The sequence below is a fragment of the Conger conger genome, chromosome 3, assembly GCF_963514075.1.
Source record: "Conger conger chromosome 3, fConCon1.1, whole genome shotgun sequence".
In the NCBI taxonomy this organism is placed as follows: domain Eukaryota; kingdom Metazoa; phylum Chordata; class Actinopteri; order Anguilliformes; family Congridae; genus Conger; species Conger conger.
Window position 1 is genome coordinate 21,481,616 of NC_083762.1, and position 19,566 is coordinate 21,501,181.

A 19,566-nucleotide genomic window follows, 5' to 3' on the forward strand; every position below is an offset into this window, starting at 1 on the left:
AGGATGCCTCCCGGGCGCTTCCCTTTGGAGGTTTTCCGGGCTCGTCCAACTGGGCGGAGACCCCGAGGGAGACCCAGAGCCCGCTGGAGAGATTATATATCTCTCCTGGCCAGGGAACGCCTCGGGATCCCCCAGGAGGAGCTAGAATGCGTTGCTGGGGAGAGGGACGCCTGGAATACCCGGCTTTGCCTACAGCCACCGCGACCCGACTCCGGATAAGCGGGTGATGATGGATGGATGGATGGATGGAATAGCATGTTTAAGTTAAAAGCTGTAAAAGTTGTACAGAACATAATTTAGGCTCAAAGAAAATAATATTAAGACATTTGAGACTTATAATTTGAGACAATATAATAAACATAAAGGAAAACTCATAGCTTTGGAGTTCATCTTTGTACATACTTTTAATTAATCTGCCCTTGTTGCACATTGAATGGTGGCCACATATGTATATATGTAAATATTCACAAAGCCTTCAGTCAAATACTGTAAGACAAATTTACCCTTTTACCAGCATTGTACAGCATTATTATAAAAACAAACAACAAATAGAAGACATGGCATGTCTGTCTCTGGCAGTACTTAGGCCTTGACACAGTGATTGAATTTCACAAAAATAATGACTTTGAAAAGTCTTCCCTTTTGAAATATATATGACAGTGCTGTCACAGTGCATATTAGAACACCCTGATAAAGTAGTTAATATTATGTTTCAGACCAGTAACTACCTATCTTTCTATTTATAGCCCTCTTGTAAAAAAAAATCCCATATTTAATTTCAGGTGACATAATAGTAATAATAATAATAATAATAATAATACTACTACTAATAATAATAATAATAATAATAATAATAATAATATAATTTTAATAATCATCATCATCATCATCATCATCATCATCATCATCATCACCATCATAATCATAATAATTATAATAATCAGTGTCATCATCATAATAACATTACTCATAATACATTATTATTATTATTATTATTATTATTATTATTATTATTATTTCCCTTTGGCCAGCACTACATACTGATTTAGCACTTGCCGGGGGGATGAAGCACACACAACATTAAGGTCAAGGCAATAAAAAGGCAACAAATACATCAACATATTTGGTGTCAAGAGACTTGGTGCATCACAGTGCATTGAAATGGCTATAGAAAGCAGGCAACACTTAACTTAATTTGTGTTTGTGTCAGTGAAAGGGTAATTATATTAAGTGAACAAACATTTTATTTTGTTGTATTGCAAAACTGACATTTTGAGATGTCTGAGATAATTCCATGTGGTGAAATGAGTAATACACCATTCAGAAAGACATGTGGTGATTGGTGACTGACATTGACATACCTTCCCACTACATTACTGAATGTCCTATTGAAGCTGGAGGATTGTAACACTACATACACTGAAGTCAGTCAGCAGTTATAAACAAACATGTCCTCAGGTTGACACAGAACAATGGGCCTCATGCAAGAACATTTTCTTATTATCTTGACTTTCTCTTACTTTTTTTGTATGATGGACTCATATGAGATTGAACAAGTGTTCCTATCTTCAAAAACCACAGAATCCCCACTGCTCTTAAATAAGTGTGTGTTCACGAGAATTATGAAATAATATAATTCACTCAGGACATTTGTGTAAGAACAAATCTGTTTGTACAAGTACCAACAGATTTGCATGAGTCCCTGAGTGTGGGAGTTTATGATTACATTTATGAATAGATTATGATCATTTATGATATGGTTATTCCCAGATGACTCCCACATAGACCTCTTCCTAAAAAAACAAACCAGCTGCTGAATCTGTGACGCTATCCCTGTAAAATACAGTATGGGGCCTACAGAGAGGAGAAAGCGTCTGTAGCCATATGTAGTGGCTTTGATGAATGAGCAGTGCAGTGGTCAGTTGTAGGTGATTAGGTGGCTATCGCAAATGTGTGAATCTTTCTTTTGACCTAGTTTCAATCTGGCTGTTCATTAATAGGTATTATAATTAACTGCTGTAATTGTGTTTTTCATGAAAGTGTTTTTCATTAAATGACCACTGTTAGTTAACCAGTGTTAGCTACTAAGTCTTTCTATGAACAAGGAAGGAAATTGTTTGCCATCTTACAATATGCCTCTTTATTGTTTGTTTTCTCTGGTTTCTGTGGAAAGTATCTGTAGGCCTCTTTATATTCTCAAATTATATTTGCAACCAAGTCTTTAAAATCTTTAATGCAAATTGGAACTGGCAAGATTTTTGAAAGAGATTTGAACTGCAATCAAGCCACACCACAGGACCCCAAAATAAAATGTAAGTACCTCTCCATACAAAAGAATTCTCAGCGCAGGAAGTCCACAGAGCCCTCTTCACAGTGATAACTTCATAGTGTTAAAGTGGATTTTGGGTTTTCACAAAAGAAAAAAGCAAGATTAGAAACACCTGTTGTAACCATTGCACTCCTTAGGGAATCACCACCCAAAATAAACTACAGATTTGAAAAAAGGCCATATTTGTATACAACCTTGCCGATACATGACATGGACATAGCTACTAAAATAATAATTGTAAAAAATGAACAGAAGAGCCTATTTTAACACATGAAATATGTTTTTATCTGTTGGTACCACATGAAACCTATGAAACAAACTTTAAAATGGCAAAAGCTAAAGGACACATAACATTACTTGTAAACATGTCATGCTGTTTTTTTTTCTTATTATTTTTCAGTAAAGCCTTTGTTAAAAGCAAAGTACCATAGGCAACACTGATCTGAAATGTGCTTCAGCATACCCACCATATAAAAGTCTGTTATAGTTTCTGAAGGTTAACAGAGTGCTTTGCAATGTGAAATTACTTGCACTCATGTTGATTACGAACACTGCAATATCATTATCTGTATTAAAAAAAGTTGATGCATGGAGTCTTAACAAATAATGGCACCTCATTCAAGATGAAAAATCACAAATACAGGTCCTTAGGTTGTCATTTATAGCATTGGTGTGAATGGGGGGTGGGGAGGGTGTTGCTTTTTCATTTATTTATTTGTTTTTGTTTCTTTCATTCCTGCCTTCCCACCCTGCTTTACACTTTTGACTGACGGACATCCTTCCACTCCATCTTAGTGTTCTGCAGGGCCTGGGTCTTCTTCTCATCGACCTGTACGTAGTCTACTCGGTGCTCATCAGCAAGCAGAGCCTTCTGGAAAAAGGAAAAAGAAAATCTGCTGAACAGTTGCAGAAGGGCTGTAGCTCAGTTTATAACCACAATTACTTTGTGTTTAAGTCAGCAAAGGGGAGCCCACAGCTTGGGGGTGGGAGGGCTGGTGGGGAGTAAGGGTGATAAATGCCCCAAAAAGTTTCTCAGGTAAATGAAAAGGAATATTTAAAACAGGTAACTGAAAAATGTTACATTCTGCATCACAACAGATGTTAGTTCCGGACAAGGGTCCAGCATGTAGTGTTAGTGCTTCAGTGCTGAAAAATGATTTGTATTGCTGCCAGTCCATCTGTCCCCTGCGGAGCAGATGCAGGTAGTCACTCCCACGCAAAGCTGTCAGCAGCGCACAGCCTGTACCGCTGAACCTTTTGTTTAATACATATGATAACAGGTAATGACCACTCCCTGACTAACCTGACGTTCCTTATTCTCAGTCTGAAAATGAATTTTACATTTACATGCAAGAAAATTCATGGTTAAAGTTCATTCGGATTTTATCACACTAGTTTCCCAGAACAATAATTGCTAGCAAACAAATCGCATAATGTCATGACACGAAGCTCAAGACATGCTTATTCAACTGAGAAATCAGTTTACAATTGATGTGTAATTGCAGTTATTGTTGAAAACAAGCAGAGCCATGCATATACACTCAGTGATCAATTTATTAGATAGACCTGTACACCAGCTTATTCATGGGGAATTGGGAAGAAATGTGATCTAAGTGACTTTGACCACCTTGGAATTATTGTTGGAGGTTTGAGTATCTCAGTAACGGCAGGAACTGCTGATCACCTGGGATATTTATGCACAAAAATCTCTACAACAGTGGTGTGCAGAAAAGGATTTCAAGTCAAAACTTGAAGTGGATACGCTACAGCAGCAGAAGAATAAATACCCAATAAAGGGCTATCTGAGTGTATTTTGTAACTGGAAACAAATATGGTAAATAAATGTATATGTTAACAAGCACATCTGTAATTACTTTAAAGCAAGTTATGGTTAGTGCATTTCTTGCCCACATATTACTTGTTAATTGTATTGTATATTTGATTATATATTTGATGTATTTGTGCCTTGGTTGCCATAACCTGAGCAGATCTACACATGAAATATCTCCAAAATAATAATTAATGATAATGAATTAATAATGATAATTTCCATTACATGAATTCACATAATTTATCACCTTCCTTTTCATGTTTTTACAAGCAATACAAAAAAGGAAGCTGGTTTAAAAAATATAAGCACAAATGTCCATGTGAGTTACTGGGCATTGGGTCCATGCTTAAGTACCGAATGCAAGAATACTGCACATGTTTCTGAACTACTACATAATGTGTAAAACATATGATGGTTGCAGATGAGTTTTTATGGTTTAAAGGCAAGTTTGAGTTCTTCTAATGGATTCATACTGAAACCTCACAAGGATAAGGTTGAATACTATTGTGAGAGATGCACTGTAGAATGGTAAGATATTTTAAAAGTGCTTCCCAGGTAAGATGGCTTCAGAGCAGCCTCCCAGGGTATTGCATACAGGCTATGTGTGTGTAACACTCATGCATACTAGAGAGGCGACCGTGTAAGCACTCCTGCAGGATAAAGTCAGACAGGCAAGCTGCCTCGGCCCTCAAGGCGCAGTTGCCTGGATACAGCCGTGATGCTCACGAGAACAGGCTGATCCACAAATGTAAATGGAGTTGCAGATGGATATCTTCAGAGGAATATCACATACTGTACTCTGTGCTCTGACCTAACATGTAACATGGGGCCAAAGGTGAGATTCTGGAAGAGGGAGATATCCAGGGAGATGAAGGTAGTCCAGACAGAAGTTAATTCAGAGTACTTACAGATACGCAGTACTCTACTCTCTGCATTATATTTGCCCTATGTTAGGACTCCAGTGAGTATGAGTACTGGAGCTCATCTATGCCAATTAGAGGCAATGGAAGATTAATTCAGAAAAAATACTTATTGGGTGATAATTATGTGAAATTATGTTATTATTATTAATAATCATCATCATCATCATCATCATCATCATCATCATCATCATAATACACATGATTATTATTATTATTATTATTATTATTGTTTATTCTTCTTCTTCTTATTATTATTAGGCTGTTCTACTTTCATAAGTTTTGGATACTTGAAGTGCAGCAATATCCTAGGTAATGGCCCACAATATTGCATCTCACAGTGCTTATCACAAAAATAAATCTATGTGGTCTAATAGTCTGTTCCCCTCCAGGGGATGGGGGAATATTCTCTCCTGAAATAAATGCAGTACAGCTTGCAGGCTCCAGTAGAGCTATCAGGGAAAGTACATACACTCTCAAGTTTCTGTACGCATAAGAACATTTTTACCTCGGTTTCAAGTTTTATAAATCTCAATTTGTGCACTGATATTCATGAAAGATAAAATTCACCAATAAATACATATTAAATTGGCTTAAACCCTATCATTCTTACTTCTGTTGAACTTTTCCAAAACATGTCACGCCAACTATTTATTAAACACTTTTACGTTACATTATATTTTGCAGGCACTTTTGTCGAAAGAAACAACCGGACCACACCAGAAAAGGTACAACATTTGCAGGAAAACTTGCAGGTCTACTGTTTACTGCTCACCTTCTGTACTGGTGAAGGTGAGGCTGAATTGAAGTCCAGTGACAGGTAGTCCAGATTTGATTTCCTGGGAGTGCAGAGAGCTGTGCTGCCGTTAGCAGGTACCAAATTCCTGGATTCCTGTGATTAAGAGAAACGACAGACCGTATTAGCTTCTCCCATAGGCAAACCTAAGTAAAGCTCTGATGTGTCAGTCTGTGAATGGCTGGGTGAATCTGATTTCCCCAAGGCTGAACTTGCCCAGGCTCTGCATAGATCTATGAGGGACATGCTGTGCTCATTTCAGAGGAAGGTGACTGCCAGTATACTTAATCTTTCATAAGGGCCCTCAGGAAATCATTCCCAATCGGCTGTGCTTTTTATCTCGAGTTTTACTTTGGTGTCGTATTCAGTAATAGACTTTCCCTTCCTCTCCGTCCCCTGCTCTTCTTTGAAAATGACTTGGTTTGCAGAGTGGTGAAGGAAAAAAAAACATTGAGTAAATTTGGCAGGAGACAGGGTCCTACACACGTTTCTTAGAATCCAATTAAGATGTCAAATGAGAAGCAGCCCAGAGATGCAGAAAATAAGAATGAGAAATTAAATGTAGATTCAGGGCCACTGAAATCTGGAGCCTCTGAGGGAATTGGGCAGTGCCCTGGTTATGTAAAGCAGGGTTCTGCCGCGCATCGTCTTCACTCTGTACAGACATCTGTGCAGATGAGCAGCAATCATATTTGTCACATGTGCTCCACAGACTGGGATAACAGCTTCTGTCTCCCTTTCTGAAGTCAAACTTCTGTACATAACATTTTCTCCCCAGTTTTGACAGATGTGCTTCTTCAGTTGCTACACACTCTTTGCACTACAGCTGAAGCTTTTGCACTCACCTGCAAACCAGTTACCTTTTAAAATGCCACTTTAACATGTCTCATATCTGAGTTCTAGTATCATTGCTGTACTGTATGTTTGAAATATTGAAGCTGCCTTCCTAAAGAAGCTTCCCTGGAAATTCCCTGGTGCCAGCTCGACTTTCCAGGTGAGATTGGTAAATGTACACTTGTCTAATTTATTAATAGTAGCTATGAAAAAAAAAGGATGCTCATTGTCACTAGTGTACAGTAAACAGAATGCCTTCCTTCAGAAATTTGTCAGTGTTAACACGTTTGGTACTATTAAGACACAATAGCAGTGTTCATTGTCATGCCCATCATCGCATGTTGAGCGTCAGGCTGTTTTTGCTATTAAATGATTCTGACAGCATGACAGCTGTGTCTTTTGCTGATGTAATAGCTTTCCTTTCTTTTGTTTCCTTCTTTCTTTTTTTTTCTTCCTTTCAATGGAAACAGGCTATTTTGTGAATGACTTCTATGGCTAATTTTAGAGTCATTGAACTTCAGTTACCCCCAAAAGACAGCTGTCTTCTTGATCCCCCAAGGTCCCTGCTATGCCAGGTCTTCTATCCATTGGGAACCAATGAGCTGATTTTCTGTGACAGAAAAAACACTTAGAACTCTATTAACATGCCGGTTTAGCATTTTAAATGGTCTGTGATAAGAAAAGGTTGTTATAACATGTGATTACCATTCCCAAGATAGAATTTCAGGAATATCACATTTTAATGAAAATGCTAATTACTGTATGTATGATAGCTGTATGGACTCTTGAGAGAACAGGAATGTAATGTGCCGGTACATGTGGGAAAACATGGCAAAACTTAAATGTAAGGAGCAATAGTATTGCAGTTACAGAGTGAAATGCTTTGTAAGTACCCCTGTCTGAATAAAAATAGGTAGGTTATTTAATGCTAGTTGGAATCCAAACCCCAAACAGTCAGAATAGGCAATTCAAAGTTCAATTGTACTGTACTTGTGTAATGTTGTGTACTGTATTGAACCTATGTCTGTACAAGGCATGCTAATTATATACTTGCATCATCTTGTACAACATTAGAGTGTATAACATTAAAAGAAAGATTATAGTAGGTGTGATTAAGCATCATAATGTATACTCTGAGTTTTTGTCATCTGAACATACGTAGCTTTATGTCAGCTTCTGTCAACCATACCAATAAAACAGAAATGAGTCAGGAGGTTGATGAATTTGGCCGGACAGGGACACCCAACCCTGCTCATTTTCTTAGCCCATCGCTCACACAGATAGAGCAACCTGAACTGGATGGATTGGCTCTGCTACCCCTTCACTGAAGATCCGAAATGGACAGAGGACAACTCTGCATGTCTCTGGCTCACCCAGGCTCTGTCAGCGTCCGTGTCAGGGACAGATGGGCTGGACATTCATTGATGGTGGATAAGGCCCGTAAATCTAATGGTGGCGGTCTCGCTGCAAACCAGGAAAGAGACGGCAAGATTATGACACAGCTTGTGGTACAGTGAGTGAGCAGAATCTGTCCAGATCTTTCATTGCATTGGTGATCTATATCCAATTAGAGCATAGGAGAGAATAATGTTTTAATACTGCTGTGACATTATTTAACAGACACACACCATTTACATGTACCGTAATGTGCATTCAAAAGTGTTTAGGGGAGATGGGGGGCTGTTGTGACACGGGGTCGATTGTTATGCGATGTTTTCTGAGCACAAAATTGACAAAAAAACTGGTCTATTGAAAACATAAGTGAAAGAGGACATGTATGTGGGTATGCAGTGTGATTTACAACTGGCTACCTTGTGTCTGATCCGGGAAAAAACATTGGATAACAATGGACCCCGTGTCACAACAGACCCGGATCTCCCCTATATATTGCACAAGTACCCATGTTGATTGCAATAGAGCTATGAAGCATTTGCTATAAGTATTGCACACATATATCTGCTGTGGTGAAGCACAGTGGAAGGCCGCTGGCAGAGCGAAGGTATGCTTAAACGGGGAAATGCTCCATTGCTCCTCATTGCCAAGAGGGTTTTCATTTTCCCCACGGGGGTTCCTGCACTCTTTCATTTACCGCTGCACAGAATTAGCCTGAAGGACATGGCTCCCTGCATGGGATCTATAGCTCTGTGTCTCCGATACCCAGCTTCCCTGACACACAGTCTTGATGAGGAAATATTTGCAGGATCTTGCATTGGACACAGAAGTGTTTCCCAGCTCTTGTGCTATTTGTAGAGCTAAATGCTAGTTTTCCTTCCAGCTGAACTATATGCTTGGCTGAGCAGCTAATTGGATGTATTTTGTGATTTGATATAATGTTATCAAACTCTGCCTGAAAACATGATTGTTCCAACAGAGGAGTTTAATGAAACAATTCTGTAAGTTACTTTTGCAAAGTCTTACATATGAACAAGAACTGTACTGCATATCAATCTCATAGGAACTATACAACAATGAATAAAAACATAATGACACCTGGCTTAGAGTGGCAGCTACTACTGACTACTGTTTCTTTCTTGTGATAAATGACATTGGTTAAGTGAACTTGCCATGGTATGGAATAGTTCTTAATGCTGAGCTTATAAAAGCTATCATTAAGAGTAATACTCTGGCCAATCAAGCCAAAGACAAGTCATTGCAAAACTAATTAAAACAGGTTCTCTGACTATGCGGGTGGATGCTCTGTGAAGTTAACTGTTGAGATAAAATGTCAGGTAAACCCAACCAATTATGAACTGAATGGAAAATAGAACTTGCACATACTGTATAGTGTGCTCCAAAACCCATGGGCTCAAACACTATAATTGAGGGCTGTGCCATTCCTTATGACCGTTGTGGAAATGTTAGATACAAACATTGCTGAAAAAAACTGCTTAAGCTACAGTAGGTGGTAGCAGGTTAACCTGTTCAGACCAGCTCCCAGCTTGAAATTGTTTGACCAGCTCAACCAAGCAGGTAGCTAGCTGGTTGACCAGCTCATACCCAGCTAGACCAGCTTAAGGTCATAGCTGGAATTTACAGAATAGAAAATAAAATAGAGCAACAGGATTTATAACTGCATCTGCTGATAATGTTCTTGACAGGTTGTCACTGTTTTTAATGTTCTGGAACCTGAAGGTCTTTGTACTGCTTGTTTACCAGGTCAGTTTTTGGCAAGTTATTAAAAAAAAGCATCAGAAACCCCAACTTTTTTCAGCACTTAAGATTGAGATTCACCTGCAGTACTTGTAGACACAGCCGGCCAGCCAGCATACAAACAGGTCTGGTGCTGCTGTTCTGTGTATTTGCTTTAGCACTACCTCTGTCCCTGTGTATATGAGACCTTTCTGTGCAAATGCTAAGACATGAAAAAAATTAAATAATTGAAATATCATATTTGAAATGTTGAAATGTCATGTTTGCTTTGTAGAAGGAAAAGAAAAAACAGAACTATTTCTGGCTGAATGGGCTTAGCATCTGTGCGTGCCCTTACCTCTTCTCCTTGGCTTCAGATCACGGTTCACAGGAGGCGGTTCCAGATCACTAGGCAACCCTTGCAAGGGGGCAGCAGGGGGAGGGGTCTCGGGGTTTCCGTTGGAGATGAGGAACTGAGCGGATGTTGGACTCATGGGGACGTAGCCGTCTGTCTCAGTGTCTGAACCGGGCACTGGAGGGGAAGCTGCAGAGTTCATGGGGATGTAGGAGTCTTCATTACAGTCCACCGGACTTGGACTACATGCCGGGGTCAGTCGAGGCTAGAAGCAGGCAACAGTGACAACATATATGAATGGTAAATGGTTGGCATTTATATAGCGCCTTTATCCAAAGCGCTGTACAATTGATGCTTCTCATTTACCCATTCATAGACACACTCACACACCAACGATTGGCTGCCATGCAATACAGGTCATCAGGAGCTCGTCAGGAGCATTTTAGGGGTTAAGTGTCTTGCTCAGGGACACTTGAAACACCCAGGGCGGGATCGAACCGGCAGCCCTCCAACTGCCAGATGACTGCTCTTACCGCCTGAGCTCCACATGACATCTTGTGACAATTTCTTTGTTCATACAGTACTGTTTTTGAATGTCAATTAATGGCTCATCCATGAAGCAGACATGAAAAATAAGTCCTCAGTAATAGAGCTTGGAGCCTTTCTAGATCTTACCGTGAGAAAGTTGGAGTGCCACGAAGAAGGGTGCACCAATCTACTTATTGTAAAGCTTGGATTGGCTGAGGAGAAATGCATTTACTGTACGTCTCTAAGACATTTTAAGACAATCGTAGATTCTTTGTAATTTTGTAGTAATTGTGCTTTTGGCCATTTCTTTATATTTTCCACAAATCTTTTTTTGCAACAAGTTGAATAAATTAAATGTATTTGGATGAGCACAGAGATATGCATGGTTCCTTACCAAATTAAGACTGAGCCTTTTGTTCCAACTTCTTACAGAGCTGCTGTCAAACTCTCCTGAAAGTAAACAAGATTTGTATGTATTCCCTTTTCATCATGGAATGCCTAATTATATATTATATCTTAGCAGTCATTACTGCAACCTCCACAATGTATTTTGGTGAATGCAGACAAGCGCACAAAATTGAAACTTATTCAGACCTATATGACAAAACATGATGTGAACTAAAGAATACCCACTCAAAAATGTCAAAAATGAAAACATTTTGTGGTTGTGCTGTAAAAAAAAAAAAAGGGGTCAAAAAAGGTCAAATTATTTCTCCTGCTTGTGATTCTATTAGTAAGCCCATACAATATTAGCCATGATATCACTACATCACTTGTTGTCATCATTATTTATCTTTTTAGCATGACATCATTGCACAGTGAACTTCCAGTTATCCTAAAGCTCCTCCAGGGGAGAATAAGTTATATTCTTATCTATCTCTTGTCCAAAAAGATATCAGATACTACAGCATATTATGAAATCACATACTCTCTCAGATACTGTCCTTTCATACAAATATTTTTGTCACTATTTATGTCACACTGTACCTCTCCGAACGTGATCCAGTCCTGCCAAGGAGATTCTCCGGGGAATCGAGGCAGGCTGAAGTGCAAAGAGCCCCTCGCCACTCCGGAGGGTCATGTGATGAGGCCCATTATCCACACATCTCTCAGAGAAGCGAATGGGTTTAGGCGGGCGGGGTGGGGGTGTTTGACCATCCATGATGCCTTCTGGAGACAAGGATGTGACTGCTTTGTCGAACTGGAAAAAGTCTGGGGCTTGGTGACGTGTCTGGGTGGGGGAAGTGGAGGAGCAGGACGAGGAGAATTCAGACAGTCTCTCCAAAGGTGTGGAGGAAGAAGGGGTACTGAGGGGGGGCTCTGACAGCCCCACTGCCAGGAAAGGGGACATCGTCTGATTGGCGCAGAGCGGCGACAGGAAAACATCCTCGAAGGTGTTGTCGGACGAACTCTGCTCCAGAGACCTCTCCGAGTTTGAGCAGCTGAACACCGACGAAACAAAACAAAAAAATTCATTTCTTATTATATTATCACCGAAGTCTGACCTGTATCACTGCGAAAGCACAGAAAACCCCAGCTTACTTTAAAATCCATTTTCAGGCTCTTATATGAATTAAATCTAAAAGACCTGGGGCCTGTATCATGTACCAGGACTACTGATTTACGTAGGTAGATAAGTGCTCTGAGTAAAACCTTGCTAAAATCTATTATATCTGGAACATGGAATGAAGTAAAAAGAGCTGTACTTGTTATACACTTATACAACTAATTCAGTAAATCCTCCTTTGAGAGACAGGGCACTGATTGGATGAAATTCTGTCATCTGCTAGGAGGAAATGGGACAGTAAAAGCAAGGATATGGTTGCAAAGATGTGCCCCATGACCTATGACCCATGGCAGGTTTCCGTAGTGACTTGCCTGGTGATGCTGACCCTCCCCGTCTCACACTGCGATAGGATGAGGTAGTCAGGGGGCAGACTGGACTCTGACTCACTGCGGCTGCGATTGCCCTCAGTGGCGTTGGCATCTGTGCTGAGGTCATGGCTTGTAATGCGGGAAGTATGGGTAGAGCTGGCAGGTGAGGGCTGCTGGGAAAAGCTCTCTGAGTCTATCAGAGAGAGAGAGAGAGAGAGATAGGATGAGAGAGAGAGAGAGTTAACCACAAAGAAATATCTGAATTATTATTATTATTATTATTATTATTATTATTATTATTATTATTGTATAGCCTACAATTTGAGGTGATTACCACACTGTTTCTGTATGTCCACTTTGACAATATCTATAAATGTATTTCATGGCAATAACACATTTTGTATTTGCACACGCATGCACATATTATCATTATTGTAACCTTTCATCATACAAAATCCATGCAGACCAGGGTAGCTTTACATCAAGCATCTATTTTGTGTTCCAGCATCCAGCAGAGGGCGTAGAAATGATGGCTATAAATACATTCATTACGTGTCAGTGAAATATAAGGGCTGGATGTTGCTACAGTTTGGGTTTATGCACTGATTACTGATTTAGATTAAAAGAAAAACATTCAAGCCCTTCTTTTATCGCTGCTGATAACAGTGGAAGGCTCTACATTTCTTGTTCTCCTTTCAAGAACTTCTGTTGTGACTGCCTGTTCTGAGTGACAGACAGCATTTTGACACACGCAGAAGTAAACATCATCAGACTCTTTGGGAACAATACACTGAAACCCAGGGAGTGCTATTCCCCCAGCAGTGATCCACCCAGCCTCTGCGCTGATTAAAACTTGAGATCAGAAGCTGGAGGAAATCAAAACACTACCTTCCCTTTCAAGTACTTCACAGTGCATAACACTGAACAACACAGCTCACTTCTCTCTTTGGTCAAAATGTGTGGTGAGACAGACAGGAGGAGATGATGAAACAATGGTCCAATGCAGGAACATGGCTTCAAACAGTTAATGAAGTCAATTTGAATCAATGTTGGGAAATACAATTAACAACGAACAAACTGTCAAGTTTTCAATTTCACCTGACAACATGATATACAGAATGTACCAGATTAATCAGAAACACCGGTGAAGCCCAATTTATCCCAAACATTTTTGTGCCCTGTAAGGTATAAAAAGTAATTTCTGCTGTAATTTATAAATTGTGAAACTAAAGTGTATAAAAATAACCATAGATAAAAGCTGAGAATGTAACCTTTAACTACTTGTGAATTGTTTGATTACAAAAGTAAAATGGGGGGTAGTAATAATAATAATAATAATAATAATAATAATAATAATAATTTGGTTTGAGGACCCCAGGTTTGAGGACATAGGTGTTCTACAGTGTTCTACTGCGTTCTACAGACACAGACGATGACAGTAGAAACCCATTAGGAGAATAAACATGCTATGGACAGGTTTGATGTCTCTGACCAGTGACAGCTCATCCCTCGGTCAGCTGGGACCTGAACCGTGGTGTTATTTCACGTTTGCCGCTCGGGGTGTTTCTTATGGTGTTAGCCGTGTGCCGCACCGGGGTGGAAACTCAGATGTGATAGAGCGTAAGATCCCACGAGACGAGGTGGGGGCAGTGCAGACAGGAGGAGGGTAGTCCAAACTCATCCCTTCTACGGCGGCAGTCTGCTCCTCCTTCTGCCAATTTGGCTTTTGGGACTGGCCACCTTCACACAGCACGGTTAATCATGCGGCTTGGCGCTGTTCCCTACTGTAGTAGGATTTTATCATGCCAGTTTGTGCTAAATGTGCTTCATTTTCAATGCATTATTGCATTGCATGCAATGGGATTGCACTGCTGCTAATGCAAGAGCAAAATACATATGTAATTACAGAAATGAAAACAATTAGTAAAATAATTACTGATCTGCCAACTCTGATGTTTAGTTGCTTAACGCTGTGGTGGCCCAGCATGCCATTTCCACAGAGGCTATGTTTATGGAGAACTTTATTGCCCCCTAAAGGAAGACTTGTCCTTTGACAAGTACAAATACACTCATACACAAAATGTAAATAAAAATAGCAAATACTGAACAGAATTAAACAAGGTAAATGTAGTCATGCTGGAGGGAAACCTCAGTGCTCTGGTCAGCTGGATGGCTCAGACCGTGATAAAAAGCCACCTGAGTGTGGTGGATAAGAGGCAACCCAGGGCAGCTCTGTTATTTAAAAAAAAATATATATATATAATACATATAATATTTACACATGTGTAGGACTAAAAGGACCCTACTTTTAATATAAAGCAGCTTGTCATTTAAAGTGAAAATGATAGACATACGAATGCTTGTCAGAGAATAACACGGCTGGAGGGGGGTAGATGGTAAAATCTGTTCCTACTGAGAAGGAGAATAACAGCACCAGCATGCTGACATAAAATCTCAGAGAGTGAGAGAGAGAGGGGGGGGGGGTTGCTCATCAATGTTTCATAGCTCACTCGCGGAGCTGCTGTTAATGCACACTGGCTGGGTTACAGTTTGTTCTTTCGCTGCAGTGAGAGGGGCCTGTGGGGCCCTCTCAAATGCAGGTTAGTAAAAGGTTCATGGAGGCTGGGCTCGTCTCTCCTAATGGCCAGTACCAGTCTTCAGCTACTTCCTGTTCTCATTCGGCCTGTCACACAACTGTCTAGCGGGGCAGCCACATTATTTAAACATGCAAAATACAGCGTAGTTAGTTTCAGTGTGTAGTGACAAAATGGTGGGCTGCCTGCTCCTTATTGGATTGATTCAGCTCGCATACGTAAATGGGTGGAAGGTTCTAGGTGAGGTCGTTGACGGCGAGGGAGGCGATGACTGGGTTCTGAGTCTCTCTCTCAGGGCTTCCCACACAGATCAGGTGACTCATACCGCTGCCGCCTACTCTTCATGGGCAGTGGTATTGTAAAACCTCGATTTATCTTCTTAGCAGAACTGCTACTTTTACAACGCCTGAGTGACAGGAATACTGCTGAGACTCAGACTAAGCTTAGATTCCATTTTTAGCTTTAAAACTTAGGTTTAATTCAAAACAAAGCTTTTTAACATTTACAGTTAATATTTCCAGAGATATGGCCAGGTCCAGAAGTATTAGCACCCTTGATGAATGTGGAAAACAAGATCAGGCGAGCCTGGTTTAGCCAGACCCTGATGTATTATAAAAAATAAAAAAAAATGTATTTACCCTTCATTTTTACCAGGAAGTCCCATTGTGATTAAAAGGCTCTTTTCCCAGGGAGATCTGGCTAAAATGGTGGCCAGGTTACACAGTAAACATATAAAGCATACACAACACAGTAGACATATAAAACTAGTCAAATTAAGTACAGTAAAGGTTATAGGTCGCCATCTATGTACATCAGTAACAGGAGCACACATCTTGCATAAGTGTGTAAATATTTAGTTTGAACTGATTTAAAAGTGGTCAAGCTGGAGCTTTGACTGGAAATGATTCCAGGACCAGGGTGAAAAAGGCGGAGTTTGTGTGTCAGAAACAACATGGACTGACCCATGCCTGTCAGCGCAGAAATGGAACTGGACTCTCTCTCAATTTCTTTATTAATAATAAAATATATGACATTAGAGTGGCATTAAACAGCTCTCCCATGAAACCAGAAGTGATGTTAAATATAACTCTAGATTTACTTCCTCCATTGGGCATTTCCATCTCAACAGACTATTTGTATGACAACCATGATTACTACAGAATGTTAGAAAATGTGTTTTGTGGCTTAAGAGAATTGCATTGTGGTATTAGATGCCGGAGCTTTGAAATTGCCGTGGCAGAGAATTGCTTCCCGCTACACATCGTTTTGAATGCATTTATTCTATTAGCTATTGGGAATACTGCTGAAACAAATGAGCCGCCAAATATCATCTACATCATGGCTTTCGCAGTCTCGTATGATTTGATTAAATCACAACCTACATCTCCGTTAGATGATGATCACAGGTAACTAGGTAATTTGCCTAAATTAGGTGGTTGGTAGCCAATTAAGATAACCCCGTGTAACTCAGAGAGCTGAAACTACCCAGCTAACATGGAATACCATCTAGCAAACTATAGAAGATAATGATTAGCTAATACTATATGAAATTATTTATCTGATAAAACCGAATAAGCAAGCAAGCTAGCTAAGGTTTGCAACAGCAAATTCAATAGCTAGCAAATATTTTAACGTAATCTGTTAACCAAGCTAATTTACTCGTGGGCTACCGGAAAAACTGTGATACTATTAATAAACAGAATAATTGCATAGTACTTGTGTTATTATATCATTATTAAATATAATTTTATATCATTTGTGTTAAGGTTAGAGAAAACATTTGGATGGATTTTTGACCATTCCTCCATGCAGAACTTTTCTAGATCATTAATATCCATGAGTTTTCTCTGTCATGGACTGCCGTCCATCGTTCAGTGGCTAACTCCAGACAATTGATTTTGTTTATTGTGCTCAGTAAGGGCTTTATTTGTGCCACCCTTCCAAAGAGTTTGTTGGTATGGAGATTACATATATATATATATTTTTTTTTTGACTTCATCACCCCAAGATGCTACCAATTCATTGGGTTCTTTATGGCCTCACCTCACCATATCTGACTTTGTTTTATTTATTTTTTGCAATAATTGTTTGGGATGCCAATAATTTTGGCATGTGTGGTTTTAAGAAAAAATAAATAAATTACTTAATAAAATAAAAGAAAAACACTGAAATAGCCTTTTTTCTTCATTTTTATCAAGGGTGCCAATAATTCTGGAGCTGACTGTACAACAGGCTATACCCCATAATTTAGACAGGGGTGGTTCAAAAATGCTTGGACCCTGGTGGCTATTTTCAAATATCAGTTGGGCTTCCTATTCAAATGTAATGAGCACACTTCATGCATCAAAATTAATTTCAGCATTGTTAGAAGTAGTGCTGAGCCTGAATCAGATCCATATGCAAAAGCCAAGCTCCAATAGTCCTAGTCATAGTAAGATGGAAAAATGAAATAAATGAAACAGTAGAAGCAGAAAAGAAAACTGCAATACAATCAACAATGAATGTCCCAGAATAATAATGGAAGCGACTGATAGTACTCCTACCAGCACACAACCAGACGTGGTGTCTGGTGAGCTGTGAGAACTGGCAAGTTGTACGTTTTATGGGGTATTTATAGAGCGGACTCAGGCGAGGCACCTTGGTCGTTTCTAGCCTATCACATTCCTTTCAACACTGTACACATTCAGTGAATTTAATTCAGATGAAATATGCAATGTGTTTCTCTGCAATATTGGTCTGCAGTAGTTGGACAGCAGTCATATCCAGAAAAACCTGTTATCCATACCGGATAGACTGAATATCAACGTATCCTGCTCAAACCTAGTTGTAAGCAGACAACAAAATAACTGAAAAAGTTTGGAAGTAACCTAGCTAGGTAACAAGTATTGCTATAGCACAACTGCTCCATACTAGATAGCTAATAACCTATTTACATTAAAACAAAAGCCACCTTTACCACCTTGATACTCTTCAAACTCTCAGAAGCTATAGAGGGCGATACGCAGTAAATTCAGTATATCCCCCAAACACAAAGATGATGAAAAACAATAATTCCAAAATTGCTTGTGTATCTTCACTGAAGAATCCCCTGGGAGTCTCACATTCCTCCAAGGAGCATGTCATTAAAGATGGTAGACCTTGATCAATTTTGGGGGCTCATTCCAATCGCTTATTTTCACTCCTTGCATCCTTTCCTCACTTTCCTGATTTATACATCACACATTCAGAAAAATACTTCTGCAAAGGATACCTCCTCGCTCTTCCAAACAATGTAATGGATTGGAAAGATGGCGGTCTTTCTGGCACAGGTGAGGACAGAAGAGATGAGGATGGATAAATTAAGCAATTGGAATAAGCCCCTTAAGTAATTTATCGCTAGTGCCCCCTGTTCACGATGATCATTCCGTGATTGGTTGGGCAAGATGGAGAATAGTGTGGGGAATTCCCAAACCTGCCCACTCGTGTCTCTGTCCCTGGTTTGGCAGAAGCAATGCAGGATCTTAATGCTTGAAAACAATAGAAAACCCTGAGAAGTTTTCTATCAATAATTACAATATAAATTCTTACTTATGGTTAGCATCAATATCATTTAGGCTGGGATTCTGCTCAATTTTCCTTCTGTTTCTCAGTAAAAGGCACTATACAAAATAATTGAATTGAAATACTGAATTGAATGTCATTCAAAATTCAGTTTGTTTCACATTTCATTTTAATAATTCACAATTCACTGTAGTGTGCTCAGATTAATTCTGATATTTGTCATGGCTCCAGAACTCAGCTGCAATCTGTCAGTGTCAGTGCTGGCTACTCCAGGGAAGAGATCCTCGCAAAAGCCAAGACTTGAAAAAGAAACCTTCCCTGCCGACATAAAGCAAATCTGTGAGATGCTGGGTTTTGCTGCTAAGCTCTGAAAATTGCCATTTTTACTCACGAGGCCTCTAACCCTACAGTGAATCAATATGTTAAGAACTAAAATAAAAATGTGCATAGGCAATGTGGGTTGCCTCTTATGTGTATCCATCAAAGAGCTCACTCATTTCCAATAGCAGCGCATGCATGAACCTCTATTAGTTTTAGTCATCAGTCAAAGACAGAAAGACATGGTATAGTATGCAGTTAGGGGTCTTTCATATTTGTTACTATTGTGTTTCTACTGAAATATGTTTCTACTGAAATATGTTCTTTGGATTCTAATATAATGATGGACAGGTAAAAAGGATTCCCAGTTAGCAGTTTCACTCTTTATGGCAGCTATTTCTACTTTTGACAGTGGTACTGTCCAACCCTCACTGTATGCATTCAGACAACACTTTTATTACATTATAATACACCCAGTGAGCACTTTATTAGGTAATTATTCGATTTTTTTTTAGTT

General features: G+C 39.5%; 1 protein-coding gene across 1 annotated transcript in view; it reads right to left on the minus strand.

Moving 5' to 3' along the window:
• Positions 1–385: 385 nt before the first annotated feature.
• LOC133123972 (GRB2-associated-binding protein 3-like) overlaps positions 386–19,566 on the minus strand; it is a 33,759-nt gene continuing 14,578 nt past the window's right edge. Inside the window, exons 3-10 of the mRNA XM_061234725.1 lie at positions 12,601–12,790; positions 11,710–12,164; positions 11,117–11,172; positions 10,198–10,459; positions 8,084–8,174; positions 7,236–7,320; positions 5,856–5,972; positions 386–3,200 (exon numbers count right to left, since the gene is read on the minus strand). Coding sequence (XP_061090709.1) covers positions 3,084–3,200; positions 5,856–5,972; positions 7,236–7,320; positions 8,084–8,174; positions 10,198–10,459; positions 11,117–11,172; positions 11,710–12,164; positions 12,601–12,790 — 1,373 coding nt within the window. The 3' untranslated portion in view covers positions 386–3,083. The remainder of the gene's footprint in view (positions 3,201–5,855; positions 5,973–7,235; positions 7,321–8,083; positions 8,175–10,197; positions 10,460–11,116; positions 11,173–11,709; positions 12,165–12,600; positions 12,791–19,566) is intronic.